The 23029-nt window shown below is 42.1% G+C and overlaps 1 protein-coding gene across 1 annotated transcript in view; it reads right to left on the minus strand.

Moving 5' to 3' along the window:
* BEAN1 (brain expressed associated with NEDD4 1) overlaps nt 1-23029 on the minus strand; it is a 109378-nt gene that overhangs the window by 84010 nt on the left and 2339 nt on the right. The window contains exon 2 of the mRNA XM_069085831.1: nt 6347-6481. Coding sequence (XP_068941932.1) covers nt 6347-6481 — 135 coding nt within the window. The remainder of the gene's footprint in view (nt 1-6346; nt 6482-23029) is intronic.

The following is a 23029-nucleotide window of genomic DNA, read 5'->3' on the forward strand; positions in this document are numbered from 1 at the left end:
CACACACACACACACACACACACACACACACACACACACACACACACCAGAAACAAAAACCTTCTTAGGAGCTGAAAGTACCTCAAAGGCTATCTAGAAATAGCTGGGTGGTATAATGACTTGGAGTCAGGCAGACCTGATTTCCTATCTCAGACACTTGACTGTGTGACCATCCACAGTCCATTTTAACTTTTCTGAGCCTCAGTTTTCTCTTCTGTAGAATGGGGTCAATAACCACACCTCAGATGTGTTCAAGTGCATGCATGTATCCCCACCTCAACAATGTCATATCTTAGTGCACTTAAAACCGTACTAAATGCTGTTCACATACACTCATACATATGAACACACATACATGCACACATACACACATGTACAAACTCATTGTTGCCTTATTGTTCATCCTTTGTTCTTAAAGAGGACCAATGTCATCACAAGGCTAATGTCTTGACTTCCATGAGAAATGGATTTGAATGAGGCAGAGCTGTGCAAAGTACAGATGTGTATATATACATGTGTTTGTTGTTGTTGTTTAGTCATGTCTGATCCTGTGACCCCATTTGCGGTTTTCTTGGCAGAGATAATGGAGTGGTTTGCCATTTCCTTCTCCAGTCCATTTTACCAATGAAGAAACCTAGGTAAACAGGTTCAAGTGACCTGCCCAGGGTCACACAGCTAGGAGTGTCTGAGGGCAGATCTGAACTCGGGATGACCAGTCTTCCTGACTCTAGGTTTGGCACTCTAACTACTGCACTACCACATATACATACATGCCAACTACACATACATGCGCACACAACATGTATATACATGCTACATGTATATATGTACATATATACATGTGTATGTAGCACTTAAAAAACCTTTTAAAGTACTATGTAAATGTGAATTACTACTATTACTATTAATAAATAATTTTAAAAAGCTATTTTAGAGCAGGAGGCCTTTAAAATTTTTTTTCTTAATTACATGTTAAAATAATTTTTACATTTTTTTAAAAAAAGTTTTGAGTTCCAAATTCTATTCCTCTCTCCTTCCTTCTTCTCCCACCTCCCTGATATGTCAAGCAATTCAATACAGGTTATATATGTGCAATCATGCAAAATATTTCCGTATTAGTCATTTTGTATAAGAAGACTTGAATAAAAGAAAAATGAAAGAAAGTGGGGAAAAAAAGTATGCTTCAGTCAGCATTGAGACAATATCACTTCTCTGTCTGGAGGCGGATAGTATGATTCACCATGAGTCCTTTGAGATTGTCTTGGATCATTGTATCGCTGAGAATGGCTAAGTCATTCACAATTCTTCATTGTACAATATTAGTTACTGTGAACAACATTCTCCTGGTTCTACTCATTTCATTTTGCACCAGTTCATGTAAATCTTTCCAGGTTTTTCTGAAATCATCCTGCTTGTCATTTCTTACAACATAATAATATTCCATCACAATCATATACCACAGCTTGTTCAGTCATTCCCAACTGATGCGCATCCCTTCGATTTCCAATTCTTAGCCACTACAAAAAAGAGCTGCTACAAATATTTTTGCACAAATAGATCTTTTCCTTTTGAGCAGGGGAAATTTCAGTGAGTTCATCTACTTGAATGGTAAAAACATTACATCTTAATTTTCGCTAACCCCGGCTTTCCTACATTTTATTGTTCAGTCATTTCAGTCATGTCTGACCCTTTGTGATCTCATTTGGGATTCTTTTGGCAAAAATAGTGGAGTGTTTTGCCATTTTCTTCTTCAGCTCATTTTTACAGATGGGGAAACTGAGGCAAACAGGGTGCAGTGACTTGTCCAGGATCACATAGGTAGTAAGCATCTGAGGCCAGATTTGAACTCAGGAAGATTAGTCTTCCTTTCTCTAGGCCTGGCATTCTCTCCACTGCACCACTTAGCTGTCCATAATTTAGAATTCTATGTATTTTATTTTAGGCGTTTAAAAACACAATTCTGATGAGGGGTCATAGGTTTTCCTGAACCGCCAATGGCCTCAGGACACCCACAATGTTAAGAACTCTTGCTTTAGAGCCAGAGATCACCAGAATAAATGCATATATTTTCTCCTCAATGTATCTTCCTCTCCCCCTGTGCCAAAGTTTCAAAATTTATGGAAATGTTCTATCTCTGCCTAATTTAAAAATGACCATGAGAATGAAAAAAGGTAAGTGTGACAGTGAAAAACACACCAAGCTCTGAGTCAGGAGAATTGGATATATGTCCTGGCTCCTTTAATTCTTTGGGCCCCACCTTACCTTAACTGCAAAATGAAGAGACTGGATTACATAATCTCTAAGCTCTGACATTTATCTAAAGTGTTGTTGCTGTTTGTCTTTCCTTCCTAAGAGGACAGATGACTTCGAGAGGTTAATGTCTTGACTTGTATGTGAATTGGATTTAAGTGAGGCAGAGTTGCACAAAGTCATCAGCCTCACTTTCTCTTCTGAGTCATGGAAGTCCAATGGCAAGACAAAAGTCAAGATGACCAGAGATGGCCTGGGCTGTAGGGGATGATCTTGAGGTCTTCAATGTCTGACCAAGCTCTAATGGCTCCATAGTGCCTCCTTTGGCCTCCTTCATGGCCATTGGAACAAACTGTTCTCATCCACCCATTCTAGTGGGGAAGGCACCCCCCCTAACTCACTGCCAGGTTTGAGGCCTGCTTGCTACCCTCACCCTGATTTATCCCATCTGTTAAGACAGTTAACTGGAGTTGTGGTCTCTGCGCATACTACTACTTCTCAGAAACACAGGTGAGAGTTGGGTGAAGATAAACTCCAAAGGCAGTTGGGCAGCCCTGAAAAGGGCTCAGCAAGCCCTCACACCACAGTCCTCCCTCAACACCCCTTGCGCCCCAAGGTAACACCATCTTCTAAGAGACAATCAATCAGTCAATCAGTGTTTGTTAACCACCTACTATGTCACTTTGAACTCAAACACTATATTTCAAGGCTCCTATCAATTCCTAAGTCTATACTGTCTGTTCTATTTATCGTTCTAAGTGTTAAGGCCCTTTCCAGCTTTGGTATCTGCTCATTCTCTAAGAATTCTTCAAAGTTTGCTCTTGAGCTGTTTCAGTCATGTCTGACTCTGTGACCCCATTTGGGGTTTTCTTGGCAAAGATAGTGGAGTGGTTTGCCATTTCCTTCTCCAGCTCATTTGATAGATGAGGAAACTGAGGCAAACAGGGTTAAATGACTTGCCCAGCATCACACAGGTAGTAAAGTTCTAACACCAGATTTAAACTCGGGAAGATGAGTCTTCCTGATTCCAAGCTCCATCCAAAGTGCCACCAAACTGCCTGCTTGAAAGTATTAAACACTATACATATATAAATGAAAGAACTTGTGGTTTCCACATCATGAAGACTCCTAGCATGGGAATTCCCTCCACCAGTCAGGATTACATCCTCTTTGTGTGACTTATCAGACCACAGGATCATGGATTTAGGGTGGGAATGGACCCTTAAAGCCTATCTTGCCCAAATCCCTCCTTTTACAAGTGAGAAAATTGAGGCCCAGAGAGGATTTTGAGGTTATTGTTCAGGGTCACATAGCTAGTAAGTTATAAAACTAGGATTTGAATCCAAACCCCATACTACCGCCTTAAACCTTAGAGAATTCTTTGAGGTACACAGAGGTTAAGTGACTTGTCCAGATTCATGTGCTAATAAATGTCTGAGGCAGGATTTGTACTCGGGTCTTCCAGAACTTTGCCCACTGAGCCACACTGCCTTTATATGAATGTAAGTTGTCCTAGCTGTTATTTAAAAGGACCTATGGATTCAGTCCAGATCCCAAATGAGGTAAACAGTTCCTGGTGTTTCTTGGGACATTTGGAAGATAAGGGCAAGCAAGTGCTGTAGTGGCAAAAGTTGCTGGGCTTGGAGTCAGAAAGACATGAATTTGATACTTATTAATTGTATGATCCTGGGCATACCACCTCACCTCTCCCAGTCTCAGTTTCCTCATCTGCAAAATGGGAATAATAATAGCACCTATCTGACAGGGTTGTTGTGAGGATTAAACAAGATAACACTTGGCTAAATTTCAAAAGCTATACAAATGGTATTAGGGCTGGAGACATTGTTTTGTTAGTTGTCTCGAGTTATGAAAGTGATGGAGAAAATGGTAAAAATGCAGATTGAATTTGGATTTAACCATGCCTCTACTGTCCATCTCCATAAAGGAAAAGGAAATAGATCCTCCTGTGACAATCATGGGCTGGGGGTGGAGGGGGAGGTCCTCTCTCTTAGTCACTGCCCAGTGTTCTCTTTAATAGGCCAACCCTTCACCTGGAAGATGAACATTAACCTGAGAGCCAGTATGGCTTCAGAAAGGGCCATATGGTGTTTGCTGCCTGACAACTCCAGGAGAAATCCTTGTGCCCCTCGTTGAAGATGGAGTGGAAGGGCTCATGCCCTCCCAAACCTTGCCTGGATCTTCAGTCTGTCTCTACCCAAGGCAGCTCCAAGTGGGGCATGAAGCCACAGGGGCGACCCCTCTGTTCCACTTGTCAATACTGTACCATTCAGAACTTCAGCACTGATTGGTTTTTGATGCACACAGAGCCCAGTGAGGTAGGTGATGAAGATATTACTGTCTCCACTTTATAGACTAGTCGGCTGCCCAGTTGGTCAACAAACTTACTCACAAAGCACTTACTATGGAATACAGAAAAGGACAAAAACATGGTCTCTGCCCTCAAGGAGTGTACATTCTTGTGGGGAGGCAACATGTCAAAATGATGTATGTTTGATATATATATGCATATATTTACATATGTATGTATTATAGATGTGTGTTTATACATCTACATATTATATGTGTAGAGAAAAAGAACAGGTGAAAGTAATTTGAGAAAAGAATGTTAACAATATCTAGCATTTATATAATACATTAGGTTTGCAAAATACTTTACAAATATCACATCATTTTATCCTCACAATAACTCTGAGAGGTAGGTGCTATTATTATTTCTGTTTTATAGAGGAAGAAACCAAGAGAGACAGTGGTTAAGTGCCCAGGGTCTGAGGTCAGATTTGAACTTTGGTCTGTCCTAACTCCAGAACCAGCACTATATTTACTGTGCCACCAAATTGTCTCTATAAGGCACTATTGCCTTGGCAGGGGGGCACTAAAAAAAGCCTCCTACAGAGGTGAGATTTGAGCTGAGCTAGGAAAACTAAAGGACTGAAGTGCAAGAAGCAAAGTTTCCTAGTATGGGAGGCCTTTTTAAGTACAAAGGCAAGGAGAAGGGAGATAGTAATAATAACAATTACAATAAGAATACTAGTAGTAGCAGTTTTAAATACCAGTAGTAGCCAGCATTTATAAAGCACCTATTACAGGCCAGCCACAGTGCTTAATGCTTTCCAAATATTCTCATTTTCTGTGTTTGAGGGATTGCAAGTAGGCCATTGTAGATGGATTCTAGACCATGTGAAGAGTAATATAGTTAAAGGAAGGTTGAAAGGGGCCAGGGAATGAAGACTTTAAATAGAAGACTTTATATTTTATATCTCTTATATTTACATATATTATATTTTTATATCTCATATTTTGTAACCTAGGCTATCAAAGTTCACTGAGCAGAGGGCTGACATGGTCAGACATGTCCTTTAGAAAAATCACCTCAGTGGATGACTGGTACATGGTTTGGGTGGGAGAGACTAGAGATAGGAAGACCAGTGAGAAGGCCACTGCAGTAATCCAAGTGACCTGAGATGAAGGCCTGAACTAAGGTTGTCTCTGTATGAGTATTGAGAAGCAGACATGTAAGTGATATTGTAAAGACATGGATGATGAGACTTGGGGCTGAATGCAAGAGAGGAGCTGAGGAGTGACAGTGAGGCTAGGAGTCTGCTGAGGTCCTTGGTGATGATCTTTGACAGTAATAGGGGAGTTTGGAAGGGGGAAGGTCTAGGAAGAAGGATAATGAATCCTGTTTTGGACATGTTGCATGTGTGATATCTGTGGGACATCCAATTCAAGAAGTCCAAAAGGCTCTTAGAGATGATGAATTGGAAAGTCAGAAGTTAAAATGACTTGTCCGTGGTCCTACCATTTAGTAAATAGAGCTGGGGCCTTTTGGTTCCATGTCTGGTGTTCTTTCCATCACACTACAAAAGTTTCCCCTCTTTTTCTCCTCCCTGCCCTCCCTGGGCACCCACTATTTGATTAATTCTTTGGCAAAACCCACTATGTCTTTAATAAAACCACCAACCCTCTTCCCAAAGCATCCAGCCCAGGGCTTGGCTGGAGAGTGAGGTGGCCACAGCAGAGAGCCCAAGCTCGGAAGGTGGCGCCCTTGGGGGATGAGGTGAGGCAGAGGACTTACTGGAGCAGGTGATTTTGATGGACATGTAGTCTCGACTACAGTCCTTCTTGTAGTGACAGCGTAGCCAGTTCAGCAGGCACAACCCGTTGTCACACTGCAGCTCCTCCTTCTTACACGGAAGGATGCTCTGCTCATCTGAAGGGCACAGAGACAAAAACAATGGCTTTTAATCCCTCTGCTTGGCTGGAAGAAACCTTAAAAACACAGAACATCAGAATGATGACCATAGAACGTCAGAGCTGGCCGGGTGGGAGATGAGGGAAGATCTGGTGTCAACTCCTGACTTTACAGATGCAGAAACCGAGGCTCAGAGTAATTAAATCACTTGCCCAAGGTGACAGTTATTTAGTCACACATCAGGCTTAGAACGCAGGGATGGTCCAGCTACCAAGCTGGCTTATTGCTTTGCATGGTGCTAGCTCCTCCTGAATCCTGCAGCCCTCATCTGCTGGAGTCCAGGGCCATGACTCTCCCAGAATGATTTTCAAGAGATTTGTGACATCGCTCCATCTCCTCTCTCCTTGCCTTTGCATTAGCTATCCTCCACTCCTAGAGGCCATGACTCTCCCAGAATGATTTTCAAGAGATTTGTGACATCGCTCCATCTCCTCTCTCCTTGCCTTTGCATTAGCTATCCTCCATTCCTAGAATGCTCTGTTCCTTCACCTCAGCCTTTTAGTTTTCCTGGCTTCCTTTAAGACTCAACTCAAATCCTGCCTTGACAGCAGATCCTTCTTGGTGCTCCCCAAGCTGGTAGTATCTTCCCCTTTACCTTGAAGAGGTGACTTTGGTCTGGGCATAGGAATAAGCCAGCTATGGATTTTTGCTGAGCCAAGGACTGGGCTCCAACATGTACCCAGGGGCCAAATTTATCTGGGTGTCCAAGAGAATATGACCAAGAGAATATATTACTCCTAGAAGTCAAATCTAGTCATGACTATCCCATGAGGATAAGCAGCTCCTGTCCCCGCTGACACACACACACACACTCACACACACACAATGAGCTCTTTAAGCCACAGCTAACTTTAATTTGGACAACTAACATGAAATATATTTTAGGATTTTTTTGACAGGATCTATGTTTCATTAATGTAGGGGACTCTTCATCTTCATCTACTGATGCAAACTGGCATATGCTCTGAAATTATGGTCTTAGAGAATTGTCTAGGACACTAAAATAAAGGTCAAATGACTTGTCCAGGATCACATGACTGGGATATGTCACAGATGGAACTTGAGGCCAGGATGTCCTAGCTCAGTGGCCAGTTATCTACGCATGCCATGCTGCCTCTCATGTATCTTAGGATAAGCATTTTTTGTGTATTTACTTTGTGCTGGGAACCACATGGAGACACATGAAAAAATCCCTTGCTTTGAGAAATGTACAGTGTAGTTGGGAAGCTAGATATATAAAAAAAGAATGCAAATTATAGGATGATGAGTCCATAAGAGAGTTATCAATGGTATCAAGATGTCCCCAGGGATCAAGCACCAAGCTGATCACTAGACAAAACACTTCAGAGTCAAAGATTTTCAATCATATGAGGATCGTTTAACTTGAAAAGGCTACAAACCAAGATAAAAGTAGAGGGAGAGTTAGTACATGAATTTTTGTTCCCAGAAACGCTCTTAAGGTCTCTCTGAAGGACTCTGGAATCAATTGTCTAACATGGGAGTTGCTGGCAAAGGACTGCCCAACCTGGAGGGTCCACATCAAATAAGGTGTTACGCTGTATAAGCAAAGCAGAATTGCAGTAGCTCAAAAGAAATGTGAGATGTGTGAATTCTGAGACATCTCCAAATGGACCTGGCCTTCGGTAGAGCCTTCTGAGCTCATATTGGTGTGATGAGTTACAGGCAACAAACACACTGTACCTTGACTTCCACATAGTGATATCATTTCAGTCCTCTGAGAATGGAAGGACAACAGTCAACCAGTCAAAGGAACTCTGGGAAGTTCAGTCAGGAGATGACAGGGAATATGCTTTTGAATGTCTGGAAAGTGGGGAGCTGGGGAAGATTATGTACTGCTTGATTCCAAAGGACAGAACTAGGTCAGCCAATCATTCAATAAGCATTTATTAAATGCCTACTATGCACCCTATAATGTGCAATGGGTACAAATTACAAAAGGGTCAGCCAGCTCAATTTAAGGTAGACCTGTCCAACAAACAATGGAATGGGTTGCTTGGTAGTGAGTTCCCCATCTGTCAAGGTGTTGAAGCAGTCTGGATCATCACTTCTAGGAGATATTGTAGATGGCATTCTTTCTTTAGGTAGAATTTGGACTAGATGATCTTTGAGTTTCTTTTTATCACTGAGATTTTGTGATTCTATGATTTCCTGGAGAATTAAAAAAAAAAAACCCCAAAACTAACAACCTCTCCTTCTGGTATGAAGAGATTAGGGTAGGGGTAGGGAACCTGGGACTTTGAGGCCACATGTAGCCCTCTAGGTCCTCAAGTGCGACCCTCTAACTGAATTCAATCAAAGGGCCACCCTTGAGGACCTAGAGGACCAGATGTGTCCTCAAGGCCCCAGATTCCCCACCCCTGGGGCAACTCATAAAAACAGAGAACAGAATTTCAAAACATTTCAACAATCTGCCCATGTTCTGCAATTCTACCATTAAAAGATCTGAATCGATCCTTCCTGGTATGTCCTGGAAGAGTGTGTGAATGTGTAAAATACAATGCAATTTGGGGATTATTTATTTGGGAATGTGGTCACTTGTACACCACCACCAAGTGAACTGCAGCTGATGAAAATGTTGATTTAATCTGTGCACTAAGGACTTAATTATCAATCAGTCATGCTCACTGGAGGTAAAAGCTGTCTTGCCAAGGGAAAACAGACCTCCCTGCTTCAGGGCACACAGATCTCTTTCAGCTGCTAGGGGTGGTGAGTCAGAGTGCAAAAACTGCCATGCTTTGGGATTGATCTAGTAGTTCGTTCTTTCATTCATTCATTCATTCATTCATTCATTCATTCATTCATTCTCGTAGTGGGGGTTGGAAAAAAAGAGATGTTTGAGTCCTTGAAACACCTCAACTTCCCTTGAGGCTGCCACCATTTACAATAAGGGATACTCTTAATGAAGATCCTGAATCATCAAGATGAGACTAAATCATATTCACAATATCTTTTGTTCACCAAGTTCCAGAATGTCAGGGCTCAAAGGGACTGTTCGAAGGTTATCAAGGATGTCAGGAGCTTTCCTGGGAGGAGCACTGAACTGTGAATAACCAGGGGCCTGGGTTTAGTTTTGCCTCACACTCTGGTGTGCCTTTCACTGGACCAGAAACCTGCTGGTGGGAAATAGCTGCTCAGAGTTTGTTCAAGTCCCACGTTATCTGTCACCGACTCCATTCACTGAGCCGTGAGTGAACCAGTCCATGGTCTCTGAGCTCAGCTTTCTTCATTTTGTGGCTGAAGTACAGGAGGAGAGTACTTCCATCCCGCTCTCTGACTCATCTCTAATTGGATTTCCTAACAAGGGGAATTCAGCGTGCAGTACTTTGAGCTATTAAGTGGTTCTGTTATATACACGAAGAGTCTGCTTCATTTCCCTCTCATTTCCTTGTTCATCAGCCTTCCACTCAAGGGGATTTTTAGAAATGCAGACTGAAAAAGGTACCATGCTAATTAAACCATCAAAGCCCCCCCCACTTTCTTAACTGAGGTGAATTGGGGGGGGGTCAGAAGGGGAAAAAGTGACTCAGGGGAATTTCATGACTGAGCAGGGCCCAGCTTTCTCACACTGTATCTAGGAGACATCCATGATCATCCTAGAGGAGGAAGATTTATCCTGATCAGGATATGTAGACTTGATGCTTCCATTGCAGGTAGATAAAAGTATTGTTTGGCTGTGTCCAACTCTACATACCCTCTAGACTTTTTTGTCCATGGGATTTTCTTGGCAAAGACACTGCAGTGGTTTGCTATTTCCTTCTCCATAGTGTCCCCATTTACCGACGAGGAACTAAGGCAAATAGGGATTAAATGGCTTGCCTGGGACAGCTAGTCAGTGTCTGAGGTCAAATTTGAATTCAGATCTTCCTGGTTGCAAGCTCAGTAGCTGGTCATTTATATTCAGTAAATTTTAAAACAAGCTGGCTAGTTCCCTTCCCAGCAAATATCTCTTCAACTGAGATATTACTGTGTCTGCCTCACTTAAATCTAATTCACTCACATGTCAGGGCATCACCCTCATGATGTCTCTGTTCCTCTTTGAAAATGAAGGACAAACAGTAATAGTCATCAAGTCTAAAATTCCATCACTAGGAATGTATTTATTGCAAGATAGAAGCAGAAGTCAGACCAATGAGTAGAAGTTAGAGGGAGGAAGATTCTTCAGACTTAGAGGGGTTCAGCCATGAAATGGTCTGCCCTGGTAGGGTGTGAGATTTGTTACTGAAAATTTGTAAGGACAGATGGAGGATTCAGTGGAGGTACTATAGAGGCGATAAATGCTTTGGCCAGGTTAGATGCCTTCTGATGTCCCTTTTGATCCTGGGATTCTGAGATTCCCTGGGCTCCTTTTGAAAATACATGTACTTCTGGGAGGGGCAACAAATTAAGCCATTAGAACCTTGGAGTTCATGAATTTACCATAAATACTAGAGTTGCAAGGGACTTTATATGCCATGACAATGTGTGAAGTGCTTTGTAGACCTTGTTGTTGTTCAAACATTGCTGACTTCTTGTGACCCCCGTGGACCATGCTGTCCATGTGGTTTTCTTGGCAAAGGTACTAGAGTGGTTTGCCATTTCCTTCTCCACTGGATTAAGGCAAATAGAAGTTAAGTGACTTGCCCAGGGTCACACCGCTAGGAAATGTCTGATGCTGGATTAGAACTCAGGTCTTCCTGACTCCATCCACTGTGTCACCTAGCTGCCTATCAGACCTTAAGCCTTACCAGAAGTTGCCCACTAGGCTGTTGTGGTTTGTCCTTCATTCTCAAAGAGGACCAACCCATTAGGCACTCACATTCCATACCTGCATTCTCTAAGAGAGCTGGGCTGCTTATCCATTTAAAATTGGAGAACAGACTGAGATCATTTTGGTTGTTAAGACCTCTAATCATTTGTGTGACCCAATAAAATGGTGTGGTGGTAGGTTCTGGGGAAGGCAGTATATTAAACACTAGCTATTATCATTACCATTTTAATTTATTTGAAAACTAGAATCCAACTTTCTGACCTAAAGACATCTCTGTCCAATGGGAGTCCCAGCTTGTCTTAGACCCTTGAGTCTGGGTAAAGACACCCTGACACCAACCTGGCCTGCCTTTTTGGTTTATACTTTTCTCCTTCTGATTCTACCCCTCCATTTCCTGATGGACTTGTCCTTCATGCATTTGGGGTATATATCTAGCCCCCAGCATTGGTTGACCCTGCCCTGAGTGAAACAGCCCATCTTTGTTCTGTCTCTGAAGAAATTCAATGTCCTCTTACTGCAAGAATTTGAATCTTATATCCTGCATATATGCTCACCTCCCTGCTTCAGGGTGCCAGTCCTCACAGGTGTTAGGTCCCGGTTTTTGCATCACCTGCACCTGGGTAGCTAGGTGGTACAGTGGATAGAGTAGGAGCCCTGGAGTCAGGAGAACCTGAGTTCAAATCTGCACTCTGATACTAGCTGTGTGACCCTGAGCAAGTCACTTAACCCTGTCTGCCTCAGTTTCCTCATTTGTAAAATAGGAATCAAAAGAGTATCTACTGCTCAGGGTCACTGGAGGATCAGATGAGATACACTATGTAAAATGCTTTGCAAACCTCAAATCACTATACACTTGCTAAGGATTATCATCATTCTCTCCCTTGCACCTGGGGTATCCCTAGCTACTTCACAACTCAGAAATCCAAGTCTAGCCTTCACTCTGGATACTGAAGCGTCTTGGCAGGAAGAGCATTTGTAATAGCGGAACATGTGGCCACATTAAACAAATGGTGCTCAGTGAGGGTGAATGGATTACTATCCGCCAGGCCCAGAGAAGGCACTCTAATTCCGTCTCACTTCACTTGTGGGTGATAAACTTTTCTTTATCATCTCAAAGGGAGGATGAAGACTCATTAGATTTAAGAGAAAAAAACAACCAAACAACTAACAACCAAGAAAGGAAAAGATCTGTAAAATGCAGCTGGGCCCTTTGGGTAAAGGACCGCTATCTCAGGCACTGCCTCCTTCCATGAAATCCTCCTTTCCACTTACTGGGCACTAAGCATTGATGCACAAATAAAGGCTGTGGAAATTTCTAGGGCTCACACTCTACATAACGGGCCTTGTAATAATGATGGATTTAGAGAGCACCTGGGTTCATCTCTTGGTCCTGCCCCTCATTACCTGTGTGGCCAAGTGCCTAAGCCCAGGTTTCATATCCATAAAGTGAGAGGGTTGGACCAGAAGCCTTTTCATCTCTAGGTCCTGTGACTGAGGACAGGATGAAGGTTTAAAGCCCCACAGATGGATAATGGCAAACTGATAGGACCTGACTTGGGCCAGGACAAAAATAATTACAGTTACACAGCGCCCAACAGCTATGACACATTTTAAACACACTATCTCATTTGATATTCACAACAATAATAATAGCATTTGTAGCATTCTTTAAGATTTGCAAAGCATTTTACAAATATTATTTTATCCCTGCAATATCCCTGGAAGGTAGTGATGCTATTATCTCCATTTTACAGATGAGGAAACTGAGGTCCAAAGGTTTGCCTAAGATGACATAGAACAAGTCAGAAAGATGCATTAGAATCCAGGTCCTCTGATTCAAAATCTTGTAAGTGATACCATAAAAAAGCAATAAAGATTTTTTTTAAAAAAATCTTTTTTTTTGAGTTAAAAACCAGTGAGTTAAAAAATAATTGAGTAAATAAAAGTCTCACTCTTTTTAACTTAATGAAAGATTTCTTAAATTAATGTCATTGTTTTCTCCGATACCATCTGTCGGCTCTATAAAGTTGTTTTTAAAATTAGCTTAATCGTCTATGAAGTTGCTGCATTTGCACTCAATGCAAAACTTTTAAAAAATTATCTTAGTTGTTTTAAAAATCTAAGAGTCTCTATACTTTGGGTGACAGGGTGCTCAACGCATGCCCCTGCTTGGTGCCTTTCACTGTGCCACGTGTGCTGCAAACATGTATGCATGTCCCTGTCCCTGGCCTCGGAGAAATTGGAATCTTGGGTGTGGAAAAGGATGGAGAGCCACAAGGACAACATCCACTCAGTGACAGGAAGAGAACCGTCAAGGGCAAAGAGCCTTGGGCCAAACATGGTGGACAATGTCGGTAGTAGGTTAAGTTAAATCTTATGTCCTTTCTTCTTTTAACAAAGGCTAATTATAAAAATTGCAATTACATTTCTGGCGGTCACAATCAATTGTGAATCTGGATGACTCTTATAATGACTGAATAATTCTTGGTGTTTACTCGTCTGTGCATTGGTCAAATATAAACTCCTGGAGTGGCATGGCCAGCTTTGGGTTTCTCTCCGTATTCCCGGAACTTTGCCCCTTGTTCTGTTAAGAGGCAAGGCAGAATGAATCATTGTTGAGTTAAATGGAATGGTGTACTGGAAAGAGAGCTGGCCTGGCCGTCTGGGAGGGGGTCCTGGGTTCAAGTCTCAGCTCTAATATGAACTAGCTGTGTGACCCTGGCCAAATCACTTCTCCTTCATGAAGCTTAATAAAATGCAACAAGAGAAGATTGGATTAGATGTTCTTTGCTTTCCCTGCCAGTTTTCAGAGCCTATGATTCCAATTCTCATGCATCAATTTGTAGATGAGCTGGCATTTGCATGTGATGATAAAAAGAAGATAACATAATGCATAGGACTAGGACAAATCAATGCAATGGATTAGGACACGAATGAATTTCTTTTCCTTTTTGCCGATCTGTATACTTGACTATAGACATTGTTGTTATTCAGTCATTATTCAGTTTTGTCTGATCTTCTGTGACCCTATTTGGGGTTTTCTTGGCAAAGATAATGGAGTGTCTTGCCATTTCCTTCTCCAGCTCATTTTACAGATAAAGAAACTGAGGCAAACAGGGTTAAGTGACTTGGCCAGGGTCACACAGCTAGGAAGTGTCTGAAGCCAGATTTGAAATCAGGTAGAAATCAGAATTCCTAATTCCAGGCCTGGTGGTCTATGTATTATGGGGACACCTACCTGCCCCTAGTCACTGGAAGCAAGACGGCTTCATCGAGTTTCATACTCTCTCACTCATGGTGTGAGCCCTACAAATTTCCATAGCTTTCATTTCTACATCCTGGTGCCCACTAAGTAGAGAGGAAGACTTCATGGAGGAGGGGGAACCTGAGCCACTCAAGTCACACTTTAAAGGAAGGGAAGCCTCCTGAAAGGCAGAGAGGAGAGCGCATCATACCCAGGCTATACCGGTGGTTCTTGAAAGGTGGTCCAGGGATTTCTGGGGGTGCCTGGGCCCTTTCAAGGGAGTCTATGAAGTCAAAACTATTTTCATAATAATACTAAAATGTTTTCATTTCTAAAATGTTCATATTGTTAGGTATAACCCACATCAACCAAAGCTCTTCGAGCAGTACTCAATAATTTTTAAGAGTGTGAAGCAGCCCCGAGATCAGAAAGTTTGAGAACCGCTGGACTACTGCAATCCTTAAGGAGAGGAGCATAAACTACGACCAGGAAGAGACCTTAAAAGTCACCTAATCTAACCAGAAGGGTAGGTGAATTACCCAAGGTCACACAGCTGAGGTGGCAGAGCCAAGATTCAAACCCGGGTCCTCTGACTCAACATTCAGCCCTCTTCCTACTCTATCATGCTGCCTACCAGAATAGGTTGGGGCGGGAAAGAGTGAGGAGCACAGTGTGCTTGGAATACAGAATGCAGGAAGGAAGGGGAATGATAGGAAATGAGGCTGGAACAAGACGGCAAGGTTCTCAATTCCATGCAAAGAATGTTTGCTCTTGCTTTCCACCTCATCAAGGGCACTGAACACCAGCAAGGGGAGTGCCTTAGGGGCCTGCCTCTGGGGGCATCAGATTCAATATTTTCATGTGGCAGATGACAATTCAAGTTTTCCCCATTATGCCTAATGACTTTTGTTTGCAAACACTGTGTCAAACAGTAGACATAAAACCCTTAATTAGTTCTCAATTAATTAACTCCTTTGAGAAAAAGAGGAATGAGGAATGAAGATTATATAAGATCAAGTGATATGCCACACTCAGCAGGAATGGGGAGGGAGAAGACATACATGGCACCAGGGCATCCCCCCCTCCCCGGATCGGGGTTAGGAAGGACCTCTGTGGGCCTCTAGCCTAACCCATACTTGAGCAGGAAGCCTCTTTACAATATCCCTTGCAATGGGGCGGCTAGGTGGCGCAGTGAGTAAAGTGCCAGCCCTGGAGTCAGGAGGACCCGAGTTCGGTTCTGGCTTCAGATGCTTCACACACACACACACACACACACACACACACACACACACACACACACAACTAGTCGTGTAACCTTGGGCAAGTTACTTAGCCCCAATTGCCCTCCAAAAAAGAAAAAAAAAACCAACCCCCCAAAAAAACATCCCTTGCAAGCCTCCACTTGAAGATCTCCACTACTGATGGGTCCAGAAACATTCATTAAGCACTGTCAGGTACTGGGCTGAGTGCTAGGGATGAAAAGGAAGACAAAAGACGGACCCTGCTCACAGTCTAATGAGGGAAAACACGAGAAGAAATCAGTACAAACAAGGTCTATTCAGGATAAATTGGAAATACTTAACAGAAGGAAGGCACTTTAAGAGGGGTTGGAAAAGCTTCCTGTAGATGGTGGGATTTTAGCAGAGGCTTGAAGGAAGCCAGGGAAATCAGGATTTAGGGATGAGAGGTAATGTCAGTGAAAATGGCCAGAGGCAGGAGACTGAGGATCTTGTCTGAAAAATAGCTAGAAGGTCAGTGTCACTGGATCAGAGTATGGAAGGCAGCTAAGGGGTGCAGTGGACAGAGTACCAGGCATGGAGTCAGGAAGATGTGAGGTCAAATCTGACCTCCAACACTTACTAGCTGTGTAACCTTGGGCAAGTCACTTAACCTTGTTTGCCTTAGCTTCCTCATTTGTAAAGTGAGCTGGAGAAGGAAATGGCAAACCACTCCAGTATCTCTGCCAAAAAATAAGGACCCAAATGGAGTCATGAAGAGTAGGATGTGACTGAACAGAGCCAGTCCATTCCATTATAGGGCAGGTAAAATTACTGGGAAGTTTTCTATACACTAAACCTAAAGCTGCTTTTCTACAACTTTCTACAACTACAACTTCCATCATCTTAGTCTTCCCACTAGGGCCAGGCAGAATAAGTCTGACACCTCTTCCACTTGACTGACCTTTGAATATTTGTAGATTTGCTATCAGCTCTCTGCTAATTTTCCTTTTTACTTGTTCCTTGGATAAATCTCCATACTGTCCATTCTCCAGTCCTCTCCCCATTCTGGCCACTTCACCCTCCTCAGGACTCTCTGTGGTTCATCAGTATCCTTCCTAAAATGTGTGCTTAGAATGGAACACAACACTGCAAATGTGGGGGGGCATCTCTCTCTCTTTCTCTGTCTCTGGAAACTTGGCCTCTCTTCATGCAGCCCTGAATTGGTGACAGAAACCTGGAGTTAGCCTTCTGGCATTTCCTCATTGAATCCAACCATAGCTATCAAGAATATTCAATATTAGAATTATTATTGGCTTAATCAAAACTAAAGAGCTGATATTAATGGAGTCAGGAAGACCTAAGTTCAAATCTGTACTCAGGTACTTACTAGTTGGGTGACCTGGGCAAGTCACATAAACTCTTCCTGCCTGTTTTCTCATTTGGTTTAATAATAATTATTTTTGGTTAAACCAATTATATTTGGTTTAATAATAAATTATTAAATAATTACTAAACAGTAGGTTTAATAATACCATCTATCTTCTAGGGTTGTTGAGAGGATGAAATGATATAACTTTTTTTTTTTTAAAGCAATCGGGGTTAAGTAACTTGCTCAAGGTTACAAGGCCAGTTATTTCTGGGTGTGGTGCTGAGTGTCTGAGCCTGGGATTCGATCTCCAGGTCATCCCAACACTGGAGCCGGTGTTCTTACTCGCTGTGCTACCTGGCTGCCCTGAAATGATATAACTTTTGTGAAATGTTATATAAACCTTAAAGTCATATATAAATGCAATTACTACAACAACTACTTCTTCTACCACTACCATTCCTCCTCCTCCTCCTCTTCCTCCTTCTTCTTCTTGATTTTCCAAATGCATAGTTCTTATTTCCTTATCTGATCTTTTCAATAACCTAGTAAGGTAGGAATTATCATCTACCTTTTATAGATGAGGAAACTAAGGTGGAGGGATATTCAATGATTTACTGAAGTCATAGATCTAATAAGTGGGAGATACAAGATTTGAACCCAGGTCCTATGATTCCAAGTACAATGCTCTTTGTGCTCCATCACAGTGCCTAGAATTATGGAATCACTTGGGAATGTTTAGCCTGGAGAAGAGAAGCTTTGTTGGTGTTGATAAGGAATATATTCTTATATTTAAATGTCAAAAGGCTATCCTACAGGAGGGTTTGGATTTGTTCTCTTTCCAGTATAATCTAACCTCCTTGAGGGCAGGGGCCCCTTTCATTTTTGTCTTTGTATTCCTGGTGCCTACTCCCGTGCCTGGCACATATTAGGTACTTTATAAATGCTAGCTGATTCGAATTGCTTGACTCCAAGGGCTAGAGCGTAGAGCTTCGGGTAAAAGTTGCTTAGAAGCAGATATAAGTGAAAGGGCCAATGACAGCCCAGTCCTCAGAACATGCTTAGATTTGCCCTCCTAGTCAGTAGGCTTTCTTGCCTTGTTTCATTCCTACACGTAGAACTTTGGGGAGCCAGTTTCTGACCATGAGTAATTGAAGGGTTGGTAGAATATGATGACAAAAAGTCTTCTAATTGGCAAGAGCTGAAAGAAATAATGACTCAGGAGGGCTGAACTGGAACAGAGTTCAAATACAAAAGGGGCTACTGATCTTTTCATTTTTTTTCCTTCCCGGTATAGTGACATAGAACTGCTATGAGGTGCCAGGTAAGGGGAAGGGTGGCTGCTCCACGTCTATGGGCATTCTTTCTTTTGCTCTCCCCCTCCCCCCCACCTCTGCCCAGTCTTAGGTAAATGAATATCCCAAGATGGGATTGTCCAGGCATGTGAGTTTGGGACACCCTGAGGTTCCATCAGAGTCATCAGAAGCCAGGTTCACAGAAACAGTAGTAGCCAGTGATAGAGAAAGTGCTTAAAGAATTCCTAGAGGATTGGGGTTGCCTGGATCATCACAACCCTTAGTGGCAGAGAGAAGCATTAGCTAGGGACTCTGATCCTCGGGGTCCAGCAGTAAGCTCGACCTATGGAGAACTTCTTGAGGATAATACAAAGGGAGAAAGGGACTTCTGAGGTCAGGAAATACCCTTTTGCCAGATGTATTCTCTCTATGGCCATTGTACTTTATTGTGAGCCCACTTTCAGTGGGGGTAATATTTGTAAAGCACTTTGCACAGTGCTTGGTACATAGTAAGTGTTTAATAAATACTTGTTTTCTCCTCCTCTCCCTTGTCTCCTCAAGGAACTTGTATGTGCAAAGTTGACTACAGCCCTGTTTGGGAAGATTGTTTTGAAACAGTTGTTTTTTGCTGTTCCTTCTTGGTAAACCCCTTTTATAAAGGCTAATAGAGTTCAACGGCATTATTGATAATGGGGAACCTACTGGTGAGGGCTCGAGAACAACAGTACCAGAAATCTCAATCCCTCAGGGTTAACCCTATAATCCCTCATAGTCAGCATCCTCTGGGGCCCCTGCCTGACCATGTAAGTGATGGGGAAGTGTCCCAGAAGGGAAGACACATAAGGAAATTGACAATTAAGGCTGTATAAAAATGGAAGGAGCTACCTTGGGAGGTAATGAATCCCTCATCATTGGAGGTTTTCAAGTAGAGGATGGTTAATCTGCTGTAGAGGTGATTTCTGTTCAGGTCCTTGTGGAATGGATTTTTTCTGGCATCCCTTTCAACTCTGAGATTTAGTGAACAATCCTAGTAAGTGTTCACTTTTGTACGAAAAAAAGTTGAACTTGTTTTGTCTTACTGCAAAAAAATAATCCTTATTTTTAAGCCAACACTTATAAAAATTAATATGGCCTACATACATATAGTTTTTAAAAAAATCATGCAGGCTACTATTGTAAAAGTTAGATGTTCCCAGGAGTATACTGGTAAATCTTTAATAAGCAGATCTCTGAAAAAAACAAGTGTGTCCACTCAAACTTTTAAGTTTAATCTGTGTTAACATTTTCTCCATCATTTTCTTAAGTCTAGATAATCAACAAAACAATAAATCAAGCCCTGATTTTTAGTGTTTGTTGACTTTGAGACATTTGCCAATTTCCTAGGTATAAATGCTTGCATTGTAAATTTAACAATTGACTTTCCCCAGGGCACAAGCTGGCTCCAGCATACCCCTGGATGCTACTAAAGTACACGATTTTTTTTTGCTTTTTGGAGGTCAATTGGGGTTAAGTGACTTGCCCAAGGTCACACTGCTAGTTTTTGTGTAAAGTGTCTGAGGCTGGATTTGAACTCAGGTCCTCCTGACTCCAGGGCCAGTGTTCTATTCAGTGCACTACCTAGCCGCCCCCTAAAGTACATGATTCTTAAAGTCCCTGCCACCCCCTAAAGTACATGATTCTTAAAGTCTCTATCTCTCTAATATTCTCTTCTTTAAGGTTTCCTCTCCCCATATTCCCCCTCCCCCCACCTCTAACCTTCCATGATTACATATGAAATCTTATTGAATTCGACTTGCTAAAAGTGTGACCATTCCAGTCTCTCAGCACAATGCGGGATGGAAAGGATACTAGTAAATGAGCAAACCTGGGTTCGAGTTCCAACTTGGTTATTAGTTTACACTGTGCAAATCACAAGTCATAGCCCCTTTTCAGACTGTAGTCCCTCCCCCTACTTTTCAAAAGATTGGTTTACATGAAATGCCTTTTATGATCTCTCTAGAGTTAACAGTCTGATTTCCATAGATGTTCACTATTTCATTTAGCTCATCACTGTTTTTTTGCTCCAAGAATCAGAGGCAAATTCCAAGGAGAGAATGGAATTTGGCTCACTCCAATTTCCTAGCTTGCCCTCCCTGCAGCCAGTTCACTCCTAAGGCTTTCTTGCTGATTGCCAGAACCACTGGAATTTCCCAACAGCCTTCAACATCATCTTTCCTTCCTGGGGCTCCAGCTAAGAAGAAGCTTTCAGCCAAGTGCTGAGAGGCTATCATTGCCCAAGATGGAAATGTAGCATGGTTCAGTGGAAAGAACTCTAGATTGAGAGCCAGGAGTTCTCGGTTCAAATCCTTTGTTATTTATTTACTCCAAGGAGTCACTTTTTTGCTCTGGGCTTCGGTTTCCTCAGATGGTCAAGATGATCCCCAAAGTCCCTTCCGGTCTAAGATCCTATGATCCTGGGGGTTAAGAGCATGGAAATGTTCCAAAACACATTTGAAATGGAAAACCAACCCCAAAGGAGCCATGAGGGATACTCATGGAACCAGGGAGGAGTACTCCTTCTAACACATAGTTTTTTTCCACCTTCCTTTCAGTAGAAATTAGTTTGTTTCTGCTTGCAATGACTCCCTGGCTCACTAGATCACTCCCAGAAGAATATTCACATTCATACAGCTGTATGTATTTTACTGTAAGGCAAGCCTTTATAGTGGGGGAAAAATATTACTTATAGACATCAGAATAATTGCTTTTTCCAATATAAATGGAGATTTCAGAGACTCGGGAAAGTATGAAGAAAAAACCTGAGCCATGTGTGTGGGATAAGGATTCATAGTTTCCTAGGAATTAGTCTTAAAAGGAATCATCTTGCCCAGAAATATGCAGCCTTGAGGTCACATGTGGCCCTCTAGGTCCTCAAGTACGGCCCTTGACTTGCCAATGCAACACAGGTAGTAAGAAGCATTTCCTGTCAAAGGATTTGAGCTGACAGTTCTTTTCAAAAGGACTGCAAACTATTAGCAACCATATGAAAGACTGCTTCAACTCAGTAATAATAAGAGGAACAGAAAGCAAGGCAATGCAGAGATTTCACCTCACATCCAATAAACTGACAAAGTAGACAAAAGATGTGGGAGGGGTTGTGGAAAGCTAGGTATGCTAATTCACTGCTGGTGGAACTCTGGCTTTGTCAACTAATTCTGGACCTATGCTAAGAAAGGGAATAAAATGTCCACATTCTTCAACCCAGAGATCCCATTGCTGTGTATATATCCCAAGGAGATCAATGATAGGTCCAATATATTAATAGTAGTACTTTCTGTTGTAGTAAAGAGTAGTAAACAAAGCAGGTGTCCATCGTTTGGAGGAATGGCTCAACAAATTGTGGTACATGAACATAAAAGAGTATTACTCCACCATTAGAAATGATGAATAAAAAGTAATTCACGGGGACATGGAAAGACTTAGATGAACTGATGAAAAGTAAAGAAAGCAGAATCAAGAAAACAGTAAACACAGTGACTACAGCAAGGTAACTGGGAAGAACAATAACAATCAATGTCAAAACTGGACATTTTATAATTATCATGATCAAGCTTGATCCCAAAGAGACATGAGAATACATCTTCTTCTGTCTTTGTAGAGATGGGGGCCTATGGAGGTAGAACACAGTATATACCACCCAATTAATTCACGTGTGGGTTAGTCACACTGAACTGCACTTTGTCTCTCTTTTAAGAAATTCTTTATTACAAGAGATGGTCAGGGGGTTCGGAGATGTGGTAGAAAATGAAGGTGATGCAAAAAGACAAGATGTGACTTTTTTTTTTTAAAGCAGAACCTGGGATCCAACCCCCCCCCCTTTTTTTCCTGCTTCCAAATCCAATGTTCTTTCTAGTGCACTGTACTCATTCTTATGCATCAGGGGAGGGAAGAGACAAAGAGGGTTGGGAAGGCTAGGACTCTAGACAAGGTCCTTAATAATAACTGGTTTTTGTTTGGTTGCCAGATGTAAATAAGTGACACATGTTTCTAAAATCTTCCCCTCCCCTCTTTGCCTTCACAATTAGGGGTCCTTTCCTGTTATTTCCATACCAGTCCAAAGTCCTGTTATTAATACATCAGTACAAATTGCTTTTGATCTCCAAATTTCTTTGGGGAAGGGAGTGGGTGGGTGGGTGGGGGGAGACTAGAATCAAAGGCTACCCAGAAGACACTAGGAGTCTTGCTACCTTTTAAGAGTTGAGTGACAAGGCAGTCTCTGTCACCTCTGACTACTTGTTCTCACAGGCTGCTGCTCTCTCCTGGTCTCTCACCTCCATCTTCCCTTCCCAAATCTTCACCACTGACTGGGCATTAAAGAAAAGGAAGCAGTGTGAAACTGTGGATAGAGTGCTGGTCTTGGGATCAGGAAAGCCTGGGTTCAAATGTGACCCTAGATAAGTTACTTAATTCCTCCATGCCTTAGTTTCCTTATCTGTAAAAAAGGAAGGTTTTCTTTTATTTATTTTTCAAAATCCGTGATCCAATAATTCCCCAAATACCAACTTGAAACATTTTAATATGATCTACTCTTAGAACAAAGGGTCAAGTGAGTCAGAGCAAAAGCCCAAATGAAA

Source organism: Petaurus breviceps, unplaced genomic scaffold (assembly GCF_028583685.1).
Source record: "Petaurus breviceps papuanus isolate PSGF00001 unplaced genomic scaffold, PetGlider_PUasm1.0 176, whole genome shotgun sequence".
NCBI lineage: Eukaryota > Metazoa > Chordata > Mammalia > Diprotodontia > Petauridae > Petaurus > Petaurus breviceps.